Source organism: Hemiscyllium ocellatum, chromosome 9 (assembly GCF_020745735.1).
Source record: "Hemiscyllium ocellatum isolate sHemOce1 chromosome 9, sHemOce1.pat.X.cur, whole genome shotgun sequence".
NCBI classification, from domain to species: domain Eukaryota; kingdom Metazoa; phylum Chordata; class Chondrichthyes; order Orectolobiformes; family Hemiscylliidae; genus Hemiscyllium; species Hemiscyllium ocellatum.
Genome location: NC_083409.1, coordinates 56,906,514 through 56,934,218, shown reverse-complemented (window position 1 = coordinate 56,934,218; position 27,705 = coordinate 56,906,514). Strand labels below are relative to the sequence as shown.

General features: G+C 40.5%; 1 protein-coding gene across 4 annotated transcripts in view; it reads right to left on the bottom strand.

The window, feature by feature from the left end:
• Positions 1-4,168: 4,168 nt before the first annotated feature.
• The window catches only part of ror1 (receptor tyrosine kinase-like orphan receptor 1), a 296,809-nt gene continuing 273,272 nt past the window's right edge, over positions 4,169-27,705 (bottom strand). Inside the window, exons 9-10 of one of the 4 annotated variants that reach the window (XM_060830376.1) lie at positions 27,212-27,344; positions 7,273-7,347 (exon numbers count right to left, since the gene is read on the bottom strand). In XM_060830376.1, the coding sequence (XP_060686359.1) occupies positions 27,216-27,344 (129 nt within the window). In that variant the 3' untranslated portion in view covers positions 7,273-7,347; positions 27,212-27,215. Of the gene's footprint in view, positions 7,348-27,211; positions 27,345-27,705 lie in introns of all 4 variants that reach the window. The other 3 variants (XM_060830377.1, XM_060830374.1, XM_060830375.1) reach the window with 3 other exon arrangements.

The window sequence follows — 27,705 nt, the reverse complement described above, 5'->3', positions numbered from 1 at the left end:
CATAAGCCCTTCATCAGGAATATAGTTCCCTGTCTTGTCTTTACCACCCTTCTTAAACAGTGGCACCACGTTATCCAACCTCCAGTCTTCCAGCACCTCACCTGTGACTATGGATGATACAAATATCTCAGCAAGAAGCTCAGCAATCGCTTCTCTAGCTTCCCAGAGTTCTATGGTACACCTGATCAGTTCCTGGGAATTTATCCACCTTTACCTGTTTCAAGACATTCAGCACTTCCTCCTCTGTAATATGGACATTTTGCAAGGTGTCATCATCTATTTCCCTACAGTCTATATCTTCCTTATCCTTTTCCACAGTAAATACTGATGCAAAATACTCATTTAGTATCTCCCCCATTTTCTGCAGGTCCATACAAAGGCTGCCTTGCCGATCTTTGAGGGACCCTATTCTCTCCCTAGTTATCCTTTTGTCCTTAGTGTATTTGTAAAAATTCTTTGGATTCTCCTTAATTCTATTTGCCAAAACTATCTCATGTCTTCTTTTTGCCCTCCTGATTTCCCTCTTAAGTATACTCCTACTGCCTTTATACTCTTCTAAGGATTCACTTGATCTATCCTGTTTATACCTGATATATGCTTCCTTCTTTTTCTTAACCAAACCCTCAATTTCTTTAGACATCCAGCATTCCCTATACCTACTAGCCTTTCCTTTCACCCTGACAAGAATATACTTTCTCTGGATTTTCGTTATCTCATTTCTGAAGGCTTCCCATTTTCCAGTCGTCCCTTTACCTGCAAACATCTGCCTCCAATCAGCTTTTGAAAAATCTTGCCTAATACCATCAAACTTGGTCTTTCTCCAATTTAGAACTTCAACTTTTAGATCTGGTCTATCCTTTTCCATCACTATTTTAAATCTAATAGAATTATGGTTGCTGACCCCAAAGTGCTCCCCCACTGACACCTCAGTCACCTGCCCTGCCTTAGTTCCCAAGAGTAGGTCAAGTTTTGTACCTTCTCTAGTCGGTACATCCACACACTGAATCAGAAAATTGACTTCATTGTCTCAAAAACTTCAACTTTCCTTAAATTTCAAAAGCATTTTCAAAGAAGCCAAAGCAAACTTTTTTACCTTTCCGTACAAATTAGTATTCTGTTGGGCTTACCATCGTCCTGTGGCACATGATCAGAACAGTATTTCTGATGATGTTGATATTCAATTATTCAAATACCATTGGGCATAATCTGGAATACAAATTTTTCTGTTTTACAAACCTTCCCTTGCTAAGTTAAAAATCACACAACACCAGGATATAGTCCAACAGGTTTATTTGGAAGCACTAGCTTTCACAGCGCCACTCCTTCATCAGGTGGTTATGGGGAATAAGATCATGATCACAGAGTTTTTAGCCAAAGGAGAAGAGTGTCATGGAGATGTGACACAGCAAACAATTTTAGATCAGATCTTTCATCTTTTAGAATGGGAAATGCTGGTTTCTGTCCTTTGATATGTAAATCCTAGAACTTCTTTTAAATGACATTCTCAAGATAGCTCAGCTTTTCTAACAATAGGTGTGCAGTCTGTCTTTGTCCCAATGCTGAGTCACACTGACAAGCCCTCTGTTTAGCTTTACATGGATTCATGCAGTTTTTGAGCAAAATAAAATGTAATTCTGCAAAAGCAAGCTCATCCTATAAACTGACAGAGTGTGTGTGCATGTGAGTGTCAGTGCATGTGATACAGTGTGTGTCTAAGCTTGGTTAGGTGTGTGTATGAATGTGATGGTGTATATGTGAGAGGGTGCATGTGTGGTGTGAATGCAGGGAGTGTATATGTGTGCACATGAGAGACAGCTTGGGTGGGAGATAGGATTTTGCCTGTGTGTGTGAGTGTATAGAAGCATGTGTATGTGTATATGAGAGAGTGTATTGTGCAGTGGAGTCACCTATAGTGTGATATGAACCCAAGGTTCCGGTTAAGGCCATCCCCATGGGCACCAAACTTTGCTATCAGCATCTGCTCAGCCACTGCATTGTTGCTTGTCGCGAAGTCGACCTTGGGGGACAATCATGTGAAGATCCGAGGCAGAGTGTCCAGAACCACTGAAGTGGGAGGGAAAAACCCTGTCTGTTGATTGTTGTGTGGTGTCCATTCATCCACTGTTGCAGCGTCTGCTTGGTGTTGCCAATGTACCATGCCTCGGGGCATCCTTGTCTACAGCTTATGAGATAGACAACATTGGCTGAGTCACACGTATACTCACCACGTACATTGGGGGAGGTGTCCCCACGTGTAATTGTGTTATCTGTGTTGATACTCTGACATATTTAGCAGCAACTGCTGTGACAGGGTTGTACAGTGTTATTGTCCTGAAGGCTGGGCAGTTTGCTGTGAACAATGATCTATTTAAAGTTTGGTGGTTGTTTAATGGCGAGAAGTGGAGGCACGGGCAAGGTCTTGGCGAGGTGCTCATCCTCATCGGTAATGTGTTGAAGGCTGCGAAGAACATGGCGTAGTTGTTCAGTTCTCAGGAAGTACTGGACAACTAAGGGTATCCAGTTTGTTGCAACCTGTGCCTGTCTCCTGAGGAGGTCATTAGGGTTTCTCGCTGTGGCAAGTTGGAACTGGTGGTCAATGAGTTGAGCATTGTACCCTGTTTTTATGAGGGCATCCTTGACCATTTTCAAGTTTCCGTCATGTTCCTTCTCATCCAAACAAATCCTGTGTATGCAGAGGGTTTGTCCATCGAGGATGGATGTTTTAACATATTTTGGGTGGAAGTTAGAGAAATGTAGCATTGTGAGGTTATCCATGGGTTTGCAGTACAGTGAGGTGCTGAGTGCCCATCCTTGATGGAGATGTATGTGTCCAAGAATGACACAGATAGTAGAGAGTAGTCCATGGTGATTCTGATGGTGGAATGAAACTTGTTGACATCACTGTGTAATTGTTTCAGTGACTTCTCGCCGTGGGTTTAAAGGAAGAAAATGCTTGCAAAGGTAAACGTGAACCTTATTTACACTTGTTGTTGCAGTCAAGTACTACCCAAATAGTTTAAGGGATTGGCTGTGTGGTGGAGCAGTGTAATGTCACTGAAGTATTCCAAGCTAATGCTTGAGGGCATAGATTCACATTTCCTACCCCTCCCCTCACTCCACCAGAGAAATTTAAGGTCAATGAATAAAAATCTGGAATTGACAAATTATTGTATTCCTCCTGCTTTGGCCTCTTCTACATCCACACGTCCTTTTACATCATTAGTGACCATGCCTTCGGGCATCTCAGTTCTAACTCTAAAACTCTTTCCCTACATCTACTTTTTGAAACTCTCCTGTATAACCAAGCTTTAATAATCGCTTCTAAAATACCATTCCTTAGCTCAGGGCTGACGTTCTTCTGATGATTTATCTTCCATCCTGTTATAATCTTTTCTTCAAGTTATTTTATAGATTCTTCTTGTTGGACTTCAGCTTCTGTTGGTTTCTTCTCCATTTACTCAGCTTTCTTATGGATTTTGAATTCCTTTAGTGAGGCGGTAGGGTAGAGGGAGTACATTTGGCTGCAGCAAACATATATTTTATCCTCCAATGTTTGCTCTGAAGCTAACACCAGTAAAAATGTTCCATGTCTAAAGAGTCTTGAGGAATCGTTCTTCATATGAGAGTCTCAGACAGTACATTTCATCACAGTGAAAGGATGGACCTTGTCATATATTAGATAATGTATAGGAATAGAAACCATGACCAACTTTTCTCTCAGCTCAACAGCTCCAAGATCAATAGTAGCAAATCATAATCGTACAATCTTACAGGACAGGAACTGGCTATTTGGACATCGGAAGCAATGGTTTGCTCTACGAGATACCTGACCCACTTTTATTACCCTGCGTACTCCTTATACTATTTAATCCTCCTATTTTGCATACAGCTACATAATTCCACAAGATTTATGGTTGACAATTCCTCATTCTGACCACCATGTAGGTTCCAGTTTAAATTAGGGTTGACCCACAGCTTCCCAAGTAACCATAATTCAGCAGCACAAAAGGTAGTTCATTTGTTCCTGAAGGTACAAAGAAGTTCCCACTATAAACGCAGTAGTAATCTGGTCACAATTTGCAATGAAAATGACTAATTGTGTACTAAATACTAGAATTAAAATATTAATTGTGCCAATCTATCATGCTACTCATGTGAATACAGCAGTAAAATACACCATGGATACAATGCAGGGATGTATTTGAAGTTCTTCATACAAAACAATTAAAAACATTTTGTGCAAAAACATTTGTGGAGAAATAAGTCCTGTTACAATATAACCACATTGAATATTAGCCATTCCATTGATGCTTGTCTTCTGGTTACAAACAAATCAACAAGGCTGTGTCCTAGTAAAATATACATACAACAGATATTCAAAAATAAAACAAGATTAAAGCACACCTCATCACAAGTTATTTGTAGGAAGTGGTTTTGAAAATGAAAACATCTCCCAGAAGGACAAATCACACTGAGAGTTGGTATTGCTAGTTTGGTTATGTTTTCATTCTAAAAGAATTATACATCCTTAGTGACTGCAGGACAATGCAGCTCACTTACTCAAGCACAAAAAAAAATAATGTCCAGTTCTTTGTAATGGAGCAAGTTGAAGTTCATCTGGATCATCTTTGTAGCCCAGATGCTTAGATACATGAAATTAAGGAAAAGAGTTTCCTCAACGTGTTTTATGACAAGCTATAATATTCTCTGACATACCCTTCCTTCAGTGTCAATTTCAGTAACATCTCAAAGAAGGTTAGTCCTCACAACCTCTCCCACTTCCCTCAATTCATTCATCAAACTGAGCTACCAAACTCAAATCTCCCCGAAGAAAAAAGTTGATTGTCATCTCAAAGCTTGCATTTTGAACCAATTTATATTAAATAGTTGCATAGCAACAAATATAAGTGAAATTTACTTACTATTTATATAAATTTAAAATTCTAATTTAAAATGTGGCTTAAATCAGATATATGTTACAGTTATATTCTTTTACCAATGTCACCATTCGTATTTTACCAGAACGTGTGAATTTCATGGAAGTCCAATTCAATTTTTTTGGGGAGAAAGCTTACAGAACTGCAAATTTCAGAGATCTGTTTACGAAAGGAGTCACGTTCACTTTAAACAAAGTCCACAGATTATAATTTGCTTTTGTACTTTGTTATAAAATTAAGCTTTCCTCTGAAATATCACACTTGTTACTGGGTAGGTGACTTTTTCATCAAACTCTCACATATTCATCACTTGTGTCGTGAAGTTAATTCTTTTCATGGAACAACAAACAGTTAAAAAAAATCATTAATTCAAAACAAAATTGCCACAGCTCTCTGAAAGGTTTAACAGGAGAAGGTATTGTTCTCAGTACAGAACTGAGACTTACGGGCCTGAACTTCCTTCCCTATCCTGATCTCAGCTAACACTTGGAACACAACAACTGATCTCAGTATTCTAGAATATGCAAGAGAGGAAAAGAATATTAATCAAAGTCATTGCTGCTAATGACTATTCAGTGATATTTGCTGAGAAGCGAGTAAGTGTGTGGACATCATTTGAGCACGTAGATCACAGTAATGAGCTCCTCCATTGTCAAACAGTTCACTGACACAGAGGGCAGGTTTATACATGATGAATGGTCACTTAAAACAGACAGTGTTTTGTACCACACAACTAAGAAAACAAAATGCCTTCAGGATAAGAAGGGAGGAAATAGGGGGCAAAAGGTATTTGCTGCACTGATGCAGAAAAATATTCATTCACAGTTTGGTTAGGAAGATGATCGTAGGTGGCTGACATCTAAAGCTTCACTTATGTGTTGTCATGTAGATAAATCTTCTTTTTGTTCCCTATTTTCTTTCTAAAATCAGATTATACAAAATTATAAAAACTGTAGAAACATGTTCTAAGAATATATATATATTACAATTCTGCCCTGATAACAGATTCATTTCCCAGTTGGCCATCACTGTCCCCCAGTAATGTTGTCTGTATTGGGTCTATCTGCATTGTTTTATGGGACATATGTGCAAAGATTGGCACACTGGTTCCACTAGGATGGCTTGACATGGATAGATGATGAGATAGCAATGGAGTGTTTGCATCATGATTTGATCCTGAGGAAGGCAAGCTTGTCACATGACCAGTGCTTGTTGATCCACTCCCGCTGCTAGGTGATCGGCTCTTTGGTGGTGGACCATGTGGAATCATTCTCGGAGGCCCTTGTTGGTAATGGGTCGCTGTGTAGGCAGCAAACCCTGGTGGTACAGGATAACTGTTAACTTGGATGAATCTCTGATGCTGTGCTATCGATGGACCAATTAGGCCTCCAAGTTGGGTCTGGGGTAGACCTTGTGCTTGATATATGTGTATAGGATACCTTGGGTTACTGAGATTACTAACTGGGCTTGCACTGAGAGATGTCGTCTGGGTTGTGGCATTCCCTCCAGATGGTGTTGTAGAACTGGTATGACTTGATAGCCCTTCCCAGGACCTCAGCCTGGTATGAATATCCTTAAATCGTGGTCTTCTGGCTGGGATTTCATGCCAAGTTTCCGTCATTAAATCATACATCCTAGGAGGACAATCTTCTGGGCATGGAAGTAACTGCCTCTTCCGTATCATTTCGATTACCTCTTGATTAGAAAATCCGTAATATGGCTGCAGTCCAAAACTAAAAATCTCCCATAGAACCACACCAAAAGACCAAATATCGGAATCACTGGAAAACTTTCCAAACAGTATAGCTTCAGGGGGCATCCAGCGAATTGGGAGGAGGGATTTATTTTGCACTCTGTAATAATCAGCTGCATATATCTCTCTTGACAGGCCAAGATCGGATATCTTCACCCGCAGTTGTTCTCCAATAATGATGTTACGTGCTGCGAGGTCTTTGTGAACAAAATAATGGCTAGATAGGTATTCCATTCCAGCTGCTATCTGTATGGAGATGTGCAAAAAATCTGCGTGGTCAAGGCTAGATTTGACAGTTCCATCTTCATCACTGCTGCAGCCAACATCAGAATGGGGTGATCGCATGATGAGAAATTCATGGAGGTCACCATGGTTCATGTACTCAAAGAGCATGCACACTGGTTGCTCCTGTGTCACCACCCCAAGGAGGCAGACAACATTGGGATGGTGCAACTCTGACATCAGGGATGCCTCCTGCTGGAACTCTGCCCAAAGCTGGGGGTTACTGAAGTCCTTCAGGGTCTTTATAGCAACGAGTTGGGCATGATCCATTCCTGGAAGGTAAAGATGACCTTTGTAGATTTTTCCAAAGGCGCACTCTCCTAATTCTTCCATAAACCGTACAGCAGATAGAGGCAGCTCCTTAGCTTTACACTGCTGGATGAAAGAAAACAGATTATAAGCTGTGGGATCAATAAAGTAAAACAAAATATATATGAATCGGCTCATTAATAATATGAGTTTAATAAGGTAATTTGGTAAATTATTTAATGAGTAGTTTGTTTCATACCACAAATACAGCATACGAAATATTTGACCTAAAATAGTCATATGAAAGTCTGCAACAAGTATATCCCCAATCTACCCTAATTTATTTCCTTCTTTCCTATTTACATTGCACTAATTGTTGCACTGATGTCCCAAGATACTTTACCCTCAAGTGGCCCACTGTAAGTCCAAACTGTTTGCCACATCAAAATATTACATAACATTAGAGCCTAATCCTATTTGATGCCTATGATCAAATCTGCAGACAGGATCAGGAGAGGGAAAACTTGATTCATTTTCAGATTCACTAAAAAAATTCCAACCAGCCCCATTAGGATCATCAGGCTCAGCCAAGGCCGAAGTCTCTCAGGACCACGCTGGTCTATATGAAGCAATTTAACTTCCAAAATTGCTTTTAACATACCCAGCCAACTTAGGTGACTGCAATGACCATGCTAAATTTTAAACTTAAGATCAAACAGCAGCCAGTAAGCATTTTGAAAAAAAAAATCTTCATTTCATTCATGAGACCAGTTAATGGAATTACGATGCTAGTTAAAATAAAAACTTGATTTCTCTTGAAAATGTTGGGAGGTTATATTTTCTTAATGCACATACCCTTATTTCATCAGAGGTACACCTCTGAACAAGGACACTAATAGCACACAATTTTCCAATTGTTTAAGTGGACAGGAGGAAAATTAGAAGTAACCACACACTTTCTTGATCTGCATTCTTGGTAGATTGAGGCACTCTGCTGGGAGTGTACAGTTGGAAATTTTGCCCTTATGAAGCTGACGTTTTATTCAGCAAATAGAGAAAAGAAAACTGTACCATCAGGAAAAAGAGAAAAGAAAGCACAGATGTCAACCTCTCTTCTAACTTTGTGCAGGTTTTTCCAAAATAGCCTGCATAAAACTAATCTGTAATATATGATTTTTTTTCAGAAAAATGAAAAACACATTCTGTGCTTCGTACAGCACCTCATAACTCAGGATCTTGTTTTAGAATACACTACAGACTCTACTACTTAATAAACACCATTAAAATACTTCTAAAGCTGCAATAGATTTGAAACACGAACCCATGCATTGCATGGCAATGGCAGGAAATAAAGTTTCATTATAAATGCACAGATGGTCTGTATTAAGAGCAAATCCTCAAGGGCAAGGTTGTTTTAAACTGACATACACTATATTATACACTGAGTAATAAAAAAAAATTGACCTCTGCATGACTCCTAGTGGATTTTATTTTTGTCTCTTTGCACCAAGACTGGGTGACAATCAAACGAGAAAAGAGGAGCCATAACTTTGGAGTTTCAGGGAAGCTTGCGACACGACAGGAGGCTGTAAATCTGCTTGCTTTTGTTTGACAGGCTGGTCTTGTAGCGAAATGATCAAACTGTATGGCAAATGTAAGATACACGCTCGGTTCTCAGCCAAGATAAACTGAACCCAATGGAAAAAAAACAACTAACTCCAGACATGCCAGATTTCCGCATTTTCTTTCCCTCTTTCTTAAAAAGCCACTTATGTTAAGTACCAGGCAAGTCTGGGTTTCATTTACCACGTTTCAAAAAAGAAACAATTAAAGAGACCATATTCCTTCTGTGTTCTGTTCACCGGATTTTCTAAATTCTTTTTTTTCAACTGAAATTAAAATTTTCTTTTAATACCTTTAATTCATAAAAACTTTTCTCCTCTCTTATCTATCTGACAAAATAAAGTGGGAGAGAGCTAATCGTCAGCCCTGTATGTAAGTGGTGTAAAGATGAGACCTACAGTCCAGGAAGGACCTTAGACATCACTCATTGTCTGCTGAGTGAGCTCATTCCAGCTGAAGCCACTGTGAGATGCTACCATCACCCTCTGTGCATTTTGACAAGTGGGGGAAAACAAAAAGCTATCAAGAATACATTTTATTATTTAATTGCTCCTACTAAAATGCATGCTATTTTGTCATGGGAGGAAGAGGGTCAGGTTTATGCCTTAATCGCTAAATGGGCTGTCCACACTTTCTGTTGACTGTTGCCATGAGGTCTGAATGAGGTACTAGAGAGCTGTTGGTGCCTATGGAACTATATTCCAGCATGAAGCAGGCCCGTAGGAACAGAGTGAAAAAGAAAGAGTTGCAAAAAATTGTACAGATCAATCTTATTTCATCAATTTGGGAATTATTGAGGGTACAGTTACTGTAAGAAGGACATAACCCCTCAAACGTGACAGGCAAAGTCCATGAATTTAAGATCAAGACCAATAATACATGTACCAAATATATCCAATGCTGGAATATGATGCCTTTTTTAAAACCTAATGTTCAAAGAATTCTTGGGCCTCCTCTCCCCCAGGTGATGTTTTATTCCTCCCTTCCCTGGCCACAGTCAGTTCAATCCCTCGCTCTCATGCTTGTTGCCAAGAGTCAGTCAGTTAAATTCCTGGCAGCATCTCGTCATTTGGTGAGAAATGAATCCAGGCAGTAACAGCCTTCACTAGAGGCCGAAGGGCTAGTGAAAGCTTTCTTTGGAGGGGGAAGGGCCGGCCAGAGTAGGTGCCAATCAGGAACTTACGTGGCCAGCAGCAGGTCCTTCCCAGAATCAAGGAGCATGGGGCATGAAATTCTGCCCCATGATAGTCATTGATCAGCAGCTGATAGCTCTCCATTGCCACCTGAAAGGGTAGCAACAGCTGGCAATGTGCCAAACTAGAAGTCCAGGATTGCTCAGGACCCCCAGGCCAAAGGTGAATGAGGCCATTGCAGGGAATGTGGTTGCAGGCTGGAGAGAGGGCAGGAGTTTGGAGGAAATGGTGGTTGTCAGCACACCCCTCCCCAAACCCACCCACCCTTTTCTGATGGCAGGACCCTTGATCAGGCAATGATTACCTTTGCAGAAAGGACTACCACTGCTTCATGAGCCTTAAACAAACCCAGTAAGAGCTTGATGCTTGGGTTCCCCAATCACCAACAGCAATAGACTGAGCCCTTAAAGTGGGTTCTAGTTTCAACTTAAGCACCTCAATTGGCATCACAGCAAGAAGACTGTCCGATTAGTCTTCCTCTCTTGGATATAATCAGGCTAGCGATGACAAAGTAGTGCAGTCCACACCTAAAACAGTAGCCTTTCATCCAAGTAAATGTCCCCCCACCCCCATTCTCACCTCACAGGAGGGCATTAAATTCTACCCCTATCTCTTATATCATTTCCAAGAGCTATGGGTATGAGACAGTGAGAGAAATGCATTTTAAGATGGAATGACTTGAGCATCACATTCTGCTCATTGCAGGATTCAATCTCAGCCTCCAAATGCCTGTCTTCAGTGAGGGAACATTGCATTCCTGCTGAGGCAGTCTTTAGATGTAGGAACCACTAAGAGTAGAGACGCAGCTGTTGTGCAACAGCGGCCCGATGTGGATCTATATCTGGCCTCCTCAGAAGAGGCTGGGGGAGACATGACTCAGCTCTAACCAGCATAATCGTGCTGTCTCTTCATAGACTTGTTCAAAGATGTCTGAACAGGGTCAGTCTTCTGTCTCTCAACTACATGATACAGTGGAACCTGGCTAAGTGGCTATTTAGATCTCTGGGTGTTGAGTGATAAAAGAGGTCCACCTTGTCATACAGATTAGGAACGTCTGAAGCTCAGTTCCAACCAAAGGTAAAAGTTAGCCAATTACAACTTTTATACTAAATGACCTCAGTGAGCCTGCCTAAAATCAGCTCACTCAGCATGAACAATTTTATTTACTCATCGTTAAACTGGGAAACTGGTGTTAGGTGAGAATGTAGGATACAGAACCACAGAGTTCAAAAGATCAGGAAAGAAAACAAAGAATTCAGAAAGAAGTGATTTGTCACATGCCTGTGGAATCAACCATATCCAGTTTGTGGTTGGGGTGGAGTGCTGCCACCAATTATCTAGTTTGTATTGTGTCTAGAAGCCTATTTGGTTAGCAATAGTCGAGTATAAAACACTCAGAGTCTTAACAAGTACAGGCACTGGTCTTAACCTCATGATGCAGTTTATTGCATGATAGGAATAGGCACAATTTACATTGGCTAGTTAGACCTAATTGCTAATACTAACTAGGGGTAAAGATGACACATTCAATCCCCATCTAGAGCTGGACTCCTGGATCTCCACTCCAGACTGAATTACATTGTCAAATTACATCTTAAAACAAGTCTTAAACATTAACCCTTTTGAAATGGCCACATAATCCTAAGTCTCACTAAGCTTTTCTCTCCTTAGTGAACATTCTTACATTCAGTTATGTAACTACTTCAACCCTATTGTCCTTAAAATCTGATGTCACAAATTCAGACACGTGGGTGTTTCTCTACTCTTCCAGAATGCACTTGCTGTAGACTAGGAATATTCTGATTTTCTGGGATTCTTTGTCGATTGGAGGATCATTTATCTTTTGGATGTTGCTAAACCTGGTAATTTGTCTATTTCCATATCTGCAGCACACTTAATCTGCAGAATTCCCTTTGCAGAGAAATACTCCCCAGCCAACTCATGCCCCAAACATGATCTGCAGGACCAGTAATCTCATGAAGGTCCACCAGGGATGATGGTTGCTCTGTTGAAACTAGCTCTCTTTTCTTTGTATTATCTTGGATTTTTGGGTCAGGGAATTTCTCCTGTTAGACCATGTAGTGAACCTGAGCACATTGGTGTAGCTATCACAAAGTCAAATGCAGCTCATCTTGATTTTCTTCAGCCAAGTCACTATTCTCAATCTGCTGGTACACACCCCATGTTGAAGTATGTCAGCTCTTTACCTCAATCGTTTGAGCTGTTTGTATGTCAACATTCTTCTGTAAATGCCTTCCTGGTGAATGAAATATTTTCACAACCTCAATCATGGTGCTAGAGGATGCTGCTTATTTATCATTATCTTTGTCACTGATATTGACAATCTTTTTTGAAAAGTGAAGAACTGAAAAGTTGCTCCCAAACTAGTCCCAGCAATGGTGGCTCTTTTGCATTAACATTTTTGTGCAATTAAGTATTTGGCTTATTGCTGCTCTGAAACAGTGGTGCTTCTGCACCCCTTCTAGAGGTGTTCTAAAATGTGCCATTTGTTAGTAATATTTCAGCATTGCTGTGCCTTCAAATTTTCTGGTTCCACAGTGGTGACACTGACTCATTATATATGCTATTTGTCCAACTCCTTTATTAGCTTGTCATATTGTGTGTATAGCATTAGTACATTATAAAGTGAATAGGTTCTGTTGCTCTCCTGTAGTAATATTATCCCTCACCTTCAAGGATTTGTCTGCAAGTCTTCCTAGTTTCTGTTTCAGTACAAAGTGAACAACTTTCTTCAAAGTCAAATCATCTTTGTTCTGTAATAAATCTGATAAAGATTCATCAATAATGGCAGCAACAGTTATGCCACTTATGAATTTGATTTCAAATTTCCACAATCACAGTTTTTCCCAAACCTAGAGAAGTCATTAATGAAATTATGTACGTATTCCCCTGCACGATGAAGTGTTCTGTTAAATTTTGACCTTTCAAGAATTTTATTTGTTCTAAGGTTAAAGTAGTTGTCAGAAGCTTGTGGAACTTCTTCAAAAGTATCTATGTATTCTTTTAGATTTTGCTAATTTATACTGTAGGTCCTCCTAATCTAACAGTGTATTTACTTGTTCAGCTTGAGACCAAGTATTTAATTTTGAAGCAGTTCTTTATTTTAAGAACAGTTTTCTCCAAATAGTTAATCCAGCATTCTGTTTGACTTACTCTGGCATTAAGTCTTTGAAGCAGTATTATTTCACCTGCCATTTTCTTCTTCGTGTGGTTATTTATTCTTAATACTACAGAATGGTTTCAATTTGTAGCATTTCAAAGCTGCTTTAACTCTCTTGATTTACTGTCTTTTTAAGCTTTTAAACTTGTATTATAACAATGTTGTATTCTTGTCTAATAGAATACTAGAAAACGGTGTCCTTGTACGGCTTGTTGAGTATTTTCCCTGTGAATAGTAAGTGCTCCTTTTATCTTAATCCTTCCCAGTTTGATCTTTTACACCACTAATCAAAATTTTTGTTTACCCCATGCTACAGAGCCCTTTATTCCTAGAGCTCTGAAATGTTTGTTTCCCAGCCAAATGTCCATTTAGTACTGTCCTTATAAATCCTTCATAAATATTCTGTATCTGCTAAGTGTGACCAATTTATTTTTCGACTGTATGCAACCATTTGGCAGCTGGGGGTCGGGGGGAATGCTGCCACAAATCCTTCTTGCCATATTAACCATGTTGAACAGAATTACTAAAACGATCAGGAGCCAGAAAGGACTTAGCGTAGCCAATTGGAATCTAGAGTTGGACTCCTCATTCTCAATCCAAAACTGAATGAAATCATTAGATTGAGTAGAGCCTAATGCAGTCTGTAACATTGACCATATCAGAACCATTCATTATCTTTTACAATAGCAATGTCAAGCTTGGATTTCAAAAACCTGAAAATTGCTGTAAGTTAATGACTTATATAATTTTCAGGTTCTAGAAAGAATGAGTCTCAATTTTTACAGAATGAAGATATACAGTAAAGCAGAAAGTGGTTTAGGACAGCATCAATACAAATTAGGAGAAACAAAGCAATAAAGATTGGGGACCATGGACCAGGATTATATAAACAAAAGATTTGTGTTGGAGAGAAACATGGCTGTGGGTGAGAGAAGGGTTGTCTATCAGATGACAATGTTTTCATTAAATTTACATCTTGTCCATGTTTGTGAGGTGCTAATACCTCAGAAATGGAAGCAGTCTTGAGACAGACTTTAACAGAGTGCTTTGGCAAAATGTCTTTATTTTGAAAGGAAAGTGAACTCACATACTTCTTGCAGGTAACTTGAGCAATGGAGGAGACAGGAATTCTGTTTGACACCACAAGAGAGTGAATTCAATAATGGTGCTATGATGAAATGTGGACCCACAAAGGGTAAGAGGTTACAGCTGCTGGTTAGATGAGCAAGCAACACAAATACTTTTTGAATCATTTAAAAGTCTTCCCACTTCAGGGACAGAGAAAATCAAGACTCAGGCACTGCGCTTTCAAATATCTGGATGTCTTGAGGACTGAGGGCTGAGAACGAAAAATAAATTGATGAATATTTTGTTTAATTATATGAAAAAGAATGGATAGGTTAAGCAGTGAGTGAAGACAGAATGATGAAAGAATAATGGAAGGAGCACTGAGCATTGAGGAAGGCCCAAGGCGATGAGAAAAAAATTCCGTCAACAATACAAAGAGAGTGATCTGAGGCAACACTAGACAACTAATTGCTGCAGAGCTTTGATGTGAGATCGTATAAAAAATTATATATGCTCTGGGAATTTAAGCAAATGATGAATAACCCAAACTATGCAAGAGCTTGCATAATGTGCATAACGTGGTCTGCAAATTCATCAAAGAAATGGCTATGCCTTAAAACAATACATGTGATAGTCATTAGGTCTGAACTTTCAAATTATATATTCCATAGAAAGTGCTTTTTAAGTGTAGCAGAGAAATTAGGTAAAGATTAAGGATGTGTTGAACAAGAGCAAATTTCCAAAAAAAAAAGAGTGAAAATGATTGAAGAGAAGTGTACATTTACAGGATACATTTCAAGGCAAGCATCTTGAGAACAATGATACATCAGTTACTATATCTTGTAGGAGTATAGTTGGCAAAGAAAAACATAGGTTTGACAGGAAAATCACTTGATATTTAATGTTTGTAAATACTGAAGTTATGGGCAGTAATTCTTGTCAATATCAATAAGATTAGAGTTGAAAAATAATGATGGATTAAAATAATCTTTTCCTTTTGAAGAATTAATCACGTGAGAAAGAGGATTCACAAAAATTGTGAGAAATAAATTTGCTTTGTTATCGCAAGTTAGGAAAGTAGATGGATCCTTTCTAATAGGGAGATATTCAATTTGATTTTGAAATTTAGACAGATATTATTAGAAACATAATAGTGACTGCTGATAAATTTAATGTAGTGAAGGGCAAGACATTCCTAGTCATCGCTGATATGTCTATGATATATAATAGCTTAGGCATACTAAAATAATTCTGTGATTCTGTGGATTGGGAGTTGGAATGTGAAGTGCAATGGAAATCGAAAGGGACAAGATGATTCAACCTAAATACTGAGCAATGATGACATTAACAGAATGACTATTTGGTTGTGCTTCTGATGTTGAGAAGGTGGATTGAGAGATGTGCAGGAGATGTCTGGATTGCTGAAGCATCCAAATGTTATCCCAAATCCCAGAATCACGCGTCATTGTTTCAGAAGCATTAATAGTAATAAATCAACAGAAGGCCTAGTTAAAAAGTCATGCATTAAGTTTTTGATATCTGCTCTTTAATTACAATCCTATAATACCTTTGGAGCACAAGGCTGGAGTCTGGTGATCATCATTCTTTCAGCAGCTACATTCATTTCTAGACCAGGATATTTGCGAAAAGACTAATGGGAGGATTCAATGATAATCTGGTGTTAAAACAGCTATTTTTACATTTATTATGAAAATTGCTGGAACATAGGTCAACATTTTTGTTGTATTTTGTACAAATCTATTAAAATTAATTGCTCTTTCAACCTGTCCTGCCAATAATCTGTGCAAATATACACCCAGGTCTCTCTGCTCCTGGTTTAGAATTGAATGCTTTATTTTACATTGTCTGTCCAGGTTGAAGAGCAATCCAGGCCACAGGTGAAGTATGTTGGCAGGTGGGAGGGGGTGGTGGGTTTCACAGTGGGCATCATAATGGGAGGGGAATAGGATTTGGGTGTCAGTAGGCTCCCTCACCCTAATGTCTCATCCTTCAATCAGACACTAGGGCTTTTGAACAAGGCGCTCTCAGTACCAAAATACAAAGATAACAAGGTGACTGCATTTTTTTTAGCAGGGCAACAGGGCTGCCTGACTGGGTTAATCCCAGCAGCTGAAGGATGAGGTCGTTAATTAAGTAGTTGTTAATTAGCCAATTGCGGCTTCAATTGACTGTTGGGCTAGTAAATCAATTAGAAGCTTCTCACCCACAATGTACTTCACACAGAGGCAGGGAGGTCATGTGGTTCAGACATGCCACCACCCCACCTCATGAAATGTCCTTCGTGCCTCAAAACTTGCTATCAGTGGTAGCCATCATCTTTGCAGAATTCAGATCCACCTCTCCAACTGTACAGTGAAGAGGGAGCTTCTCCAGTTCCATGGAGATAACTACAATTGCAGAGATAGATCTGGTTGCTAACTTTCACTGCTTCTGATCAAGGTGACAGTTTCTCTACATGCACATGAGTGCACAAAATATCTGCACTCTAACCCAATCTCCAACTCACAGATCTGGCAATGCTTTGGCAGCTCTATTAGTGTAAAATTTGGCTTTTGTTGATGTTTGTTCTTTCACTTTGATCTTGTCATTCATTTCGGTTCTGATTTCTGACCTCAGTAGTTTTTAATGTATTGGAAGAGTAGTCTGGCTGTGACTTGACAGTAGTCACTAGAATAGATTACTTGCCTTGCCTTCAGAACATGTGTTTCTCCATTCCAGGATAACCTTGTATACATCGGTGCTGGATGCGGTTGATTTTTTTTTTGCGATCCCTTTGATAATTTGCAACATGACCTAAGCTCTGCATCTGACAGGAGCAATGCACAGGTGATGGGTCATTCTGAATTGCTCAATCATTAGCAAGGTACCTCAATTCTTAACTCACAAACCAAGGACTATTGTCATTTATCACAATGTCAGCAAAGTCACATCAAATGAATGTGCTGTCGGCCACTCCACTGTCTCACTGGTGGTTGAGGATGCCAGCTTGTAAATATCCCAGGAGTCTGAGTGTAGTGAACTGTGACAAGAAGATCAATCTCATGGGAGTGAAGAGGTCTGCTCCAAGCTTCATCTACAGCCTTTTTGGGATATAATAATCCATGATGGTTCTTTTTGCTTGCTTAGTTTAATATTAATGACACACACTACAATCACTGAAGGGGTCATTGATCTCACCGCTCAGGTTTAGTCAATGGAGCAATTCTCTTGCTTTCTTTAAATTAGACTACTTACAGTGTGGAAACCGGCCCTTCAGCCCAACAAGTCCACACCGACCCTCCAAACAGCAACCCACCCAGACCCATTCCTCTACACCTAACACTACGAGCAATTTAGCATGGCCAATTCACCTGACCTGCACATTTTTGGACTGCGGGAGGAAACCAGAGCACCCAGAGGAAACCCACGCAGACACTGGGAGAGTGTGCAAACTCCACACAGACAGTTGCCTGAGGTGGGAATTGAACCCAGGTCTCTGCTACTGTGAGGCAGCAGTGCTAACCACTGTGCCCATAGTTTAATATTAATGACACACACTGCAATCACTGAAAGGGTCATTGATTTCACCACTCAGGTTTAGTCAGTGGAGCAATTCTCTTGCTTTCTTTAGATGAGACAAAATTCTTCAAAGGCTTGCATCAACGCACTTTAGCATTACTTTTTCTTTTAGGGATAATGTCCCTAATCCCTTTGTCCAAGATACTACCTTCAGCCATCACATCATCTCAAAAGTGAATCATGTGTGAAATGAGCTGCCAGAGGAAGTGGTGGATTCAGGTACAGTTACAACATTTAAAAGACATTTGAGTAAGTACATGAATAGGGAAGGTTGGAGGGATATGGGCCAAACACAGGCAAGTAGAATTTGTTTAGTTTGGAAACATAGTCGGCATGGATTAGTGGGACAATGGTGTCTGTTCTCAGGCTGTATGAATATCTCAACATGTCTAATACTCTCTTCCAGCAATCAGAATGTCCTTGACGGCCAAGCTTTCAGGTCCTCTTTTCATTGCAACTTCCTGAGATATATGAAGATTTACATCGTGTTGTATAAGTTGTTTAATCTGCTTTTTGTCCATCAGATTCTGTTCAGCTGCCAATGGTCTGTGAAGGGTGACCAGTTTAAGATTTTGTCCTAGTTCAGCCAAGGTGAGGGATTTTGTTCTGAATTGCTGATTTCTTTGCTTTCCATTGTTTTGGACTCTCAGCTTAGTTTGTCCTCATGGTTAAGCACTGTTCCATTAAATAACTTCAACTTTAACTTCAACAGCATTCTCTTTGGGTCGCCATCTTTGTAATGAGGTCAGCCGGGTGGACCTCATAGAATACGGGTTCCCTGATTAGGGTTGTTAATCTGGTCCAATCAAGAAGCCCTGACTGACAGATAAAACAGGAGAGTCGCACGCGGTGTCCACCAACACCCTGGAGTTGTTCAGGGAGAGGTGGGCGCCGCAGGGATTGGAATGCATCATTTCCCCCTCCAACTCTATTTTGATTTAGTCCCTGCCCTCCCCTTCACTGTTTTGATCACACAGCATTGCCCTTTGATGTGAAGGGCACTGCTTGTCACAGGCCACTCGGGTGTTTTCCTACTTTTCCTGGTGGTGGGAATTGAATAAAGATTTGTACACTTTGTGTCTCACACCTGCACACACACACTATGGGTGCTGGCGAAAAAAAAAAGCACTACCGCAGTTAGGCGGTAGTGTGGAAAAAAGAAAAAAAAACAGAAGTGTTTTGATGTGAAGGGCACTGCAAAAAAAAGAGAAAAAAAAATTAACAGGGAATAAAGGCACTGCTTGTCACTGGACCACTCAGATGTTTTCCCTTGACTTGAGTACTGGATCAGTGAGAGTGTGTGCACCTGTGCAAGAACTCTCCTGCTCGAAGGTGTCAGAGGGGAAGGGGACTATCCCTGGACTAGCTGCCCCCCAAAAAAACAGGAGAGTCTATGTTAGAGCCCGGGTGTCCTTGGAGAAGGAGCACGCGGTCTCCACCAACACCCTGGAGTTGTTCAGGGAGAGGTGGGTGCTGCAGGGGGTGAAGTGCATTATTTCCCCCTCCAACTCTATTTTGATTTAGTCCCTGCCCTCCCCTTCACTGTTTGATCACACAGCATTGCCCTTTGATGTGATGGGCACTGCTTTTCACTGGCCACCCGGGTGTTTTCCTTTCTTCCTGGTGGTGGAAATTGAATAAAGATTCGTGCACTTTGTGTCTCTCACTGTGTCTCACACCTGCACACACATATACTATGGGTACTGGGGAAAAATTAAGCAGAGAAGAAGAAAAAAAAATAACCGGGGGGGGCTGATCACACAGCATTGCCCTTTGACGTGAAGGGCACTGCTTGTCACTGGCCACCCGATGCTTTCCTATCTTCAAAAAAATAGAAAAAAAAAGACAGGAGAGTCTATGTTAGAGCCCGGGTATCCTTGGAGAAGGAGCATGCAGTCTCCACCAACACCCTGGAGTTGTTCAAGGAGAGGTGGGCGCCTTAGGGAGTGGAGTGCATTATTTCCCCCTCCAACTCTATTTTGATTTAATCGCTGCCCTCCCCTTCACTGTTTGATCACACAGCATTGCCCTTTGATGTGATGGGCACTGCTTGGCATTGGCCACTCGGGTGTTTTCCTATCTTCCTGTGGTGGAAATTAAATAAAGATTCGTGCACCTTGTGTCTCACACCTGCACACACACACCATGGGTGTTGGGGAAAAAAAAAGAAAAGAGGAAAAAAAACAAAAAAAACAAAAAAAGAAGAAAAAAACAAAAGAAAAAAATAAACAGCAGTGTCAGACATCCTGTTCACTCTGAGAGCTGGCTGGCTCTGAGGGAACTGGATCAGTGCCAAGGACTCTCCACACGCAAGTAAAGGCTGACTTGGTGACAGGATATCGGCATTTGTGGAGTTATTGTATCGAATGTTTGCCATCTTGTCCACATCTCATTTAATCTGTTTCTAGCTCTTTGCAGACTTTTGGTGTCCTCCTCACAAAGTATGTTTCCAACCAGTTTGTATTATCAACAAACAGGGTGGTGGTGATGGGAGATGTAACTGGCCACTCGGGTGTTTCCCTTCTTCCTGGTGGTGGTAACTGAATAAAGGTTTGTGCACCTTGTGTCTTTCACTGTGTCCCACACCTGCACACACACAACATGGGTGCTAGGGGAAAAAATAAGCACTACTGCAGGTAGGCAGGAGTGTGGGGGAATGAGAAAAAAAGAAAAAAAAAGACAGGAGAGTCAGACCTCCTACTCACTCTGAGAGCTGGCTCTGACAGAGCTGGATCAGTGTCAACTATTCTCCCTGTGTAAATAAAGGGTGACTTAGTGACATGATACTGGCCTCTCTGGAGTTATTTCAAACTTGAGCAACTTTATTCAATTCTATGAGTTTATGATGTTGCAAGTAGCACCAGTGTCTATCTAACACTTGATATTAACTTGATGCTTTCTTTCTGCATTCATCATTTAAACAGTAACAACCCATTTATTTAACAAGCAACCATTCTAGGGTGTGGAATGAGTCAGCAGAATCATTGTTTAGCATCTTTCCAACAATCATTTTTATGGGTTTGCTTTAACTTTTCTGAGGAAAACATTTGTGGACAAAGTTGTTGAGCACCTTGCAATTACAGCAACGCTTCCACAACCCTACTTCCCCACCCTTTAAAATGCTTCCATTTCCTTGGTGGAAGAGCCTCCCAACCAGGCCCATTCCCCTAACCTATCACCCTACATTTATTTCCCATGGCTAACACACCTAACTCATGCCCCCCTGGCCACTACGGAGTAATTTAGCATTGCCAATCCACTAACTTGCACGTTCTTGGACTGTGGAAGGAAACTGGAGCATCCAGAGAAAATAGGGTAAATGTTGCCTGAGGGTGGAATCAAACCTGGGTCCCTGGTTACTGTGCCAATCCCGTTATATCCTCAACAGGTTTTACATCCAAGACTTCGGCCATGGTCTTTCTGCTGTGCCTTCTGTAAATTGTGCTTCAATCATCTTCATTGGCTTATGCTTGGAAGTCTTGATTGCCTCTCATAGTGCAAATGTATGTCAGTTCTTCCATTAATACTATCCAGCTAATGATTTAACACCTTAAAGCTTTTGTACATGTCAATAGTTCCTTTGAGAATTAGTTTATCTTCCCTTGGCACACATGCTGTCACAACAGGATCTCTCATCCCTCAGACAATCTTATTTCTGATGAGGTGAACTTTTAGTTGCCCAAACTTACAGGAATCAGCTAGACATCTCATGCTGTCACTAATCAATGTTCTAGATATCTCACTGCTGTCACTAATCAATATTCTAGATATCTCACTGCTGTCACTAATCAATGTTCTATCTCCTGAGCTTGATGTTAACGCTTAACATTCATAAATAACATTATCAGAAGGTTCAGAGTGAACTTTCAAAGCATCCAAAATTTGGCTTTTCTGCTCTTAAGTGAAGACTATGAAGAACACAACTTGAGGAACCCTTGCCCCAGCATTGCGTACAGAGCTATTACTCTCACCTTTTCAAGTTTCTCATTCAACTCAATTGCAATCTTAATCATTCTGCCATTGAGATGTGGACTATTACCAGTTCACCTTCAATTTCTCTTCATGTTTACCAGAACATATACTAAAATATTCAAAGCCATAATGACTCATACAGATGTCCTATACAAATTTGCAAATCAAGGTTTTAATTAATCTTCGTGTTTTAAAAAAAAGTATTGATTTTCCTACAGCTGTCAAAATCAAATCAATCCCAGCTGCACACTTAGGAGACCAGGTTCCTTGTGGTGGGAAAATGCCTTCTGCTCTGAGACTTGTGTTTACATATGATGACACAGACATCACATGACTATTGCAGCCCTCAGTGTACAAAGACATTTTTCCAAACATTCTGTAAAGTTACACAATTAGAGTATCATTATGGATAATTCAATTTCACATCAAGGTAGACATATATAAAAATGTAAAAATGAAGGATGCCAGGATAATTTATATTGGCAGAGATAAATTGATTTGGTTGCAGCCAAAATAAAACAAGTGTTGATTCAAAAGCTCAACATACAGAGACTTAAAACCATGTACTATTGTTGAAACATAATACTTAACCATTAGGATCAGATTCATCTTATAGAAGATTGCTTGCCGACTATTTCACGTTGGAAAAATGCCACAGCAATATTAATCTGACACTCAACTACTTGCATGTGAGTGAGTGACCACACAGTGAGAATGATTTTCATCTCAAGCAAGACAGAACTGGGCATAGACGGCAAGCCCACACACAGACAGTGGCTCCCCCTGTACCTGGGAATGCATACTTCCCCCATCTTGTTTGCATTTCAAGCTAATTGCACTATTGTCTGAACTCTTAATAGTACTCTGATACGCTGCCAGTGATTTTTTTAAAAGACAAATTGTGTCAGGCAAAGTCTGTTGCAGTTTGATTTTTAAACTTAGGCTTTCTCCTGAAAACTGCATGCAGCCAGTGCATCACCATTTTCATCACTTTCTGTGAAAAAGACTTATTTTTTAATTTTGGGCGTACCAAGGTGAGGGATGACAGTGCCTGGGAAATAGGACATCTTCTCAACTCCAGCATCCCATATCAACATCAAGCATTCCTTGTCAATTACAACACAGGCCCGACTGCTAGTAAAGCCTGTTGCCAGATATGGCCCAGTGTCGCCTCAGAGACGAGGCAAGTGAGGTACTGTCACACCTGGAAGCTTGTGATCCACCATGCATGAGCTGTTCACAAATGTACCAGCTTCAGCTCCAAGTGAATGATGTGGGGAGGGCAGCAGAGGACATTGGGAACAAATGTAGCGCTTAGGGTGGCTGTTTATTAAAACAAATAACTCCTTCCCTAGTGGGCCACTAATTGGAGGCAGCACAGCGTGCAGCCAACTGCTTATTTAAGAACTGATCATCCATATCAAAGGACTGCTGCATATGCTAAATAGGAAGTTCACCAACTTTCTTCATGGTTGACAGCCCAGTGTGGTACTGAGTCATATAGAACTGGAAAACATGAGCTCCTAAACTTAATTTAACTCAGCCAGGGGAATAGCAACTGTACAATACAGCCATGGTGCTCAAGAGAAGGGAAATGAAATCAGCCAGCATTTGTATTCCTGATAGCTCTACAGAAAATACATGTGTATGGATTTGGCAGTGTACAGGCTGTGTGCCCTGCTGGGCCCCTCAGTCAAAGTGCTTACCATCAAGGGCAGGTTAAGTGCAGAATATGATAAATAGCCACTAGTCTGCCCTCTGAAACACTGGTGAAACTATACACCAGCAGGGGCTATTGACTTCATGAAAAGAGGCAAGAAAGTTGAAAAAAAAGCCCATAAAGCTGTCCAACTGCAGACTGGAACTGCCAGAATGCCATTTAGAAGCTTTGTTTTAAAGTAATCAAGATGATAATTTCATCAAATCCATACAATCACAGTCATATGCAATCAGTTGAACCAATGAAGCTGATAACTAATTAATTCATTGCAAATCTTGCATCATGCAAGTACTTACATTTCAGAGTGATCTGCTGGATAAACTACTAATTGATTTATAATCTCAGTGTTATCTTTTTAATTATTTCCCTTTGTTTTATGTTGGTTTCTAGCAACAAGCCTCATTTAAGACAACATACAATCAATAACTGGGCACTTGTGGTGCAGTGATAGTGTCCCTACCTCTGAGCCAGGAGCACCCTGAATCAAGTCTCATCTGCTTCAGAGGTGCATGATAATATCTCTGATTATGCTATGTAGAAGGTACTTAGACCTAATCAATAGGGCACTGTCCCTACCTTTGAGCCAGGAGGCATGACTTAAAGTCACATCTCCTCCAAGTGTGTATCGTAACATCCCTGAAGAGATTGATTAGAAAATATCTGTGCAGTGATGGTGTCCCAACCTCAGAACTAAGAGGCCTGAGTTGTTCCAAAGGTGTATTCCAGCTCATTTGAACAGGTTGATTAAAACAACTTTGGATATTTTCCACAGAGATCTGTGGGGTGGTACTGCTGCGTCACAGCCCCAGGGCCCCTGGTTCGATTTCAGCCTCGGGTGACTGTCTGCATGGAGTTCGCACATTTTCCCTGTGTCTGTGTGGGTTTCCTCCCGGTGCTCCGGTTTTCTCCCACAGTCTAAAGATGTGCAGGTTAGGTGATTTGGCCATGCTAAATTGCCCATAGTGTTAGGTGCATTAGTCAAAGGGAAATGGGTGTGGGTGGGTTACTCTTCGGAGTGTTGATGTGGATTTATTGGGCTGAAGGGCCTGTTTCCACACTGTAGGGAATATAATCTAATCCAAAAAAAATGTCTGAACGGTGTGATTTTAAAGAAAATCTATGGAACCCTTACGAGGCAGACATCTTTATGTCTGAAAAATCAAACGTCCATTACAAATGGACAAGTTGTTTGTGAGAGGCATGTTCTTTTTGTGGAACTCTGCTGGAGCTTTCTGATGTGGAGTGTGATCCATCAAAATGATCATCTTGACTTCTTGTATTGATTAGGCTAATTCTAATTCAACTACCATAATGCTCCAAATAAAAGGACTGCAAAAACTATTTAGGTACAGGAGTACTGAGCTTTACTGGGGCTTGCCAGAGGGGAGCTGAAAATCTGTTGCTGGAAAAGCTCAGCAGTTCAGGCAGTATCCAAGGAGCAGGAGAATCGACGTTTCGGGCATGACCCCTTCTTCAGGAATGGCTCATGCCCGAAACGTCGATTCTCCTGCTCCTTGGATGCTGCCTGACCTGCTGCGCTTTTCCAGCAACACATTTTCAGCTCTGATCTCCAGCATCTGCAGTCCTCACTTTCTCCTCACCAAAGGAGAGTGTGATACTCACTAAACTTATCGCCAGAGTTCCTACGATGATTAGAACGATGAAAATGTAGCCACCACAATCCCTTGATTAAAACGAATTCTCTCTGCATCAATTTTGTGACACAGCATTAGCTATTACTGTACTGCACTTGGAACATAGCTAAGTACAGGAATGGTTTAGGAGAGCTAAAAAGAATTTCAAATTAATGGAAATGTAGGAAATTGGGAGTTGAGCGCCTCATTGTTTCTCCCAATTTTTGGCTCTTTTCAATCAACATTTGAAGCAAGCGAACTCAGATGTCTTCTTCCAGATGGCCACGGAGTAAGATTAAGAAGGTGGAGGAATGTCTGTGACAACAACCTGGGACTGTACAGCATGGCCACTGCTGCTACAGCAAAATCCTCATCTTGCTGTCACACATGTGGACAATTTGGCCAGTTTACATTGGTCCATACCTTTCTGACACCTGTTTGATCAACAGTGCAATTAGCTCTCATTCAATGTAAAAATCAACACCACAACTTTGATCCGGTGGATTAATGGACTAACTAGTAAAGCAAACTCCACAGTAATTTAAAAATTTGCAGAAGTTGCTTCTGAGCATATATGAATGGGATAACAAAATCATTATCTCAAAGTCTATTTTGATTGGTGGTATTTCTATACTGCAACCCCGCACAAGGTCTGGTTTCAAATTCCACCAGCCCCACGTCACTGTCAAACGAACCTGAACAGGTTGATTAAAATAACCACGACTAATAATTGGATGAAAAGCACCCCATTTTACTGTTTGTAGAGATCTACCACTTACCAGTCCCACAAATATTTCACACTGATATTCAGAATTTGGTTCAGTTGTCAGGTTTCTAGCGACCTGAAAACTGAAGGGCCAATTGTACACCAAAACAAGAAAACCTGGTTTTGGTTTACGGGTAGTTGGCAGTTTTCAAAACAGTTGAGGAATGTGAGCAATGGACAACACTGTATTGCGACCGATGTGGGCTGAAATATGCAACTTTGACGAATGGCTGTGGTGCAGCAAAAGTCAAATGCATTACACCTTTATCTCATTAAACCTGTTGAAATGAGCACTCAAAAGAAATGGAGTATATTGGAATAAAAAGAAAGATTGTCAAAGATTGTTCATGACCCAACCGTCTACTAAATGTCTGGATACTGTGTTCAGAAGTGGAGGGTATCAGAATGTAAGCAAGGCAAGTGTCAGAGGGCAGAGCCTAACAAGTAAAAATATGTTGATTCTTTACCTCTCCTGATTCTTGGAATATATCAATTCTGATGAAATAGAGACAGTTTACGCTTGAAGAAATTTCTTGTCTTCACATGAACTGCAGCAGCAAACCATTTCAGTCAACAGATTGTCACCACCCCTTGAGAATATTCATAACAGGTTTGGCTTACGGAACAGAGTTATGCAAAATATTTTTCAATTTATTCTTCTAGATGAGCCAGTGACTATAACAGTCTTAACTGCTGTTGCTTTAAAATCCTCAAACCTATTTTCAAATATCACACATTTGTTTTAACATTGCATATGTTAATGTCATGTGGGGAATGGCGAGTGGATTATTACAAATTTGGTAAGCAGTGAAACCCCCCTGGACAAACACATAGATCAAAACTTTCAATATACAGTATTAGTGTAGATATTGCCCTCTAGTGGTCATGTAATACATTGGTAACTACGCACCAAAACATGGAGTAATTTTTATTGACTAACTGAGGCTTTAAAAAGCAAAAAGGTGGCCAATGTAGAATCTTAAGGTTTAGCAAGTCTTTACTGCAGGAGACCATCTTGGTAAAGGAGCCGAAGCTAGCTACTTTCAAGTATAATTTTTTTTGGAATCTCTTCAAACAACAGATTATCACCTAAAATGCCCGCTAGAACTCAATAACGAAATAAATACACCGTGGCACTTTAATTAGTTAATGTCCTCATCTTACCTCCAACCAAACGTGCGGGAGTAAATGCATCACTGATTTTGATTTCAAGAGCTACTTAAAGGGATACTCACCATTTAAAGGGATACTCACCATTTCATGACCATTGCTGCTGAAGCTGTGATGGGCACGTCTGAAACACATCAGGAGACTTTCTGGGACACTTTATCAAGACTTCACCAACACTCGAGCAAGATTTACTTCGGAAATTCTTTGAGGACTTCACCTAAAAAGAGTAAGTGCTGTGCTACTCCACCTTGTTGGACACCTTGTAGGAGTCACCAGGAGAAAGGGAGTGCTTGGTCATTGGCATCTTGCTAGGGGTCCCCTCATCACCTGGGTAAGGAACAGGCTAGTCAGAGCAGCAACAGCCACTGCATGAGAAAGGGAGAGGAGCAGGAGGAGGTCGAGGTAACATCCCTCACCTGTGGGTATAGGACATTCCTCTTTTCAGGATTCCATGTCCAACAGCCTGTTGTCCACTCCCTCTTTCTAAAACATGTCACTGTGTGCCAGGCAGTGCTCTCTTACATGTATCATTCCACAAAGACTTGTGGTCTATCAGCACCTCGGTGCCAAATCTGAGG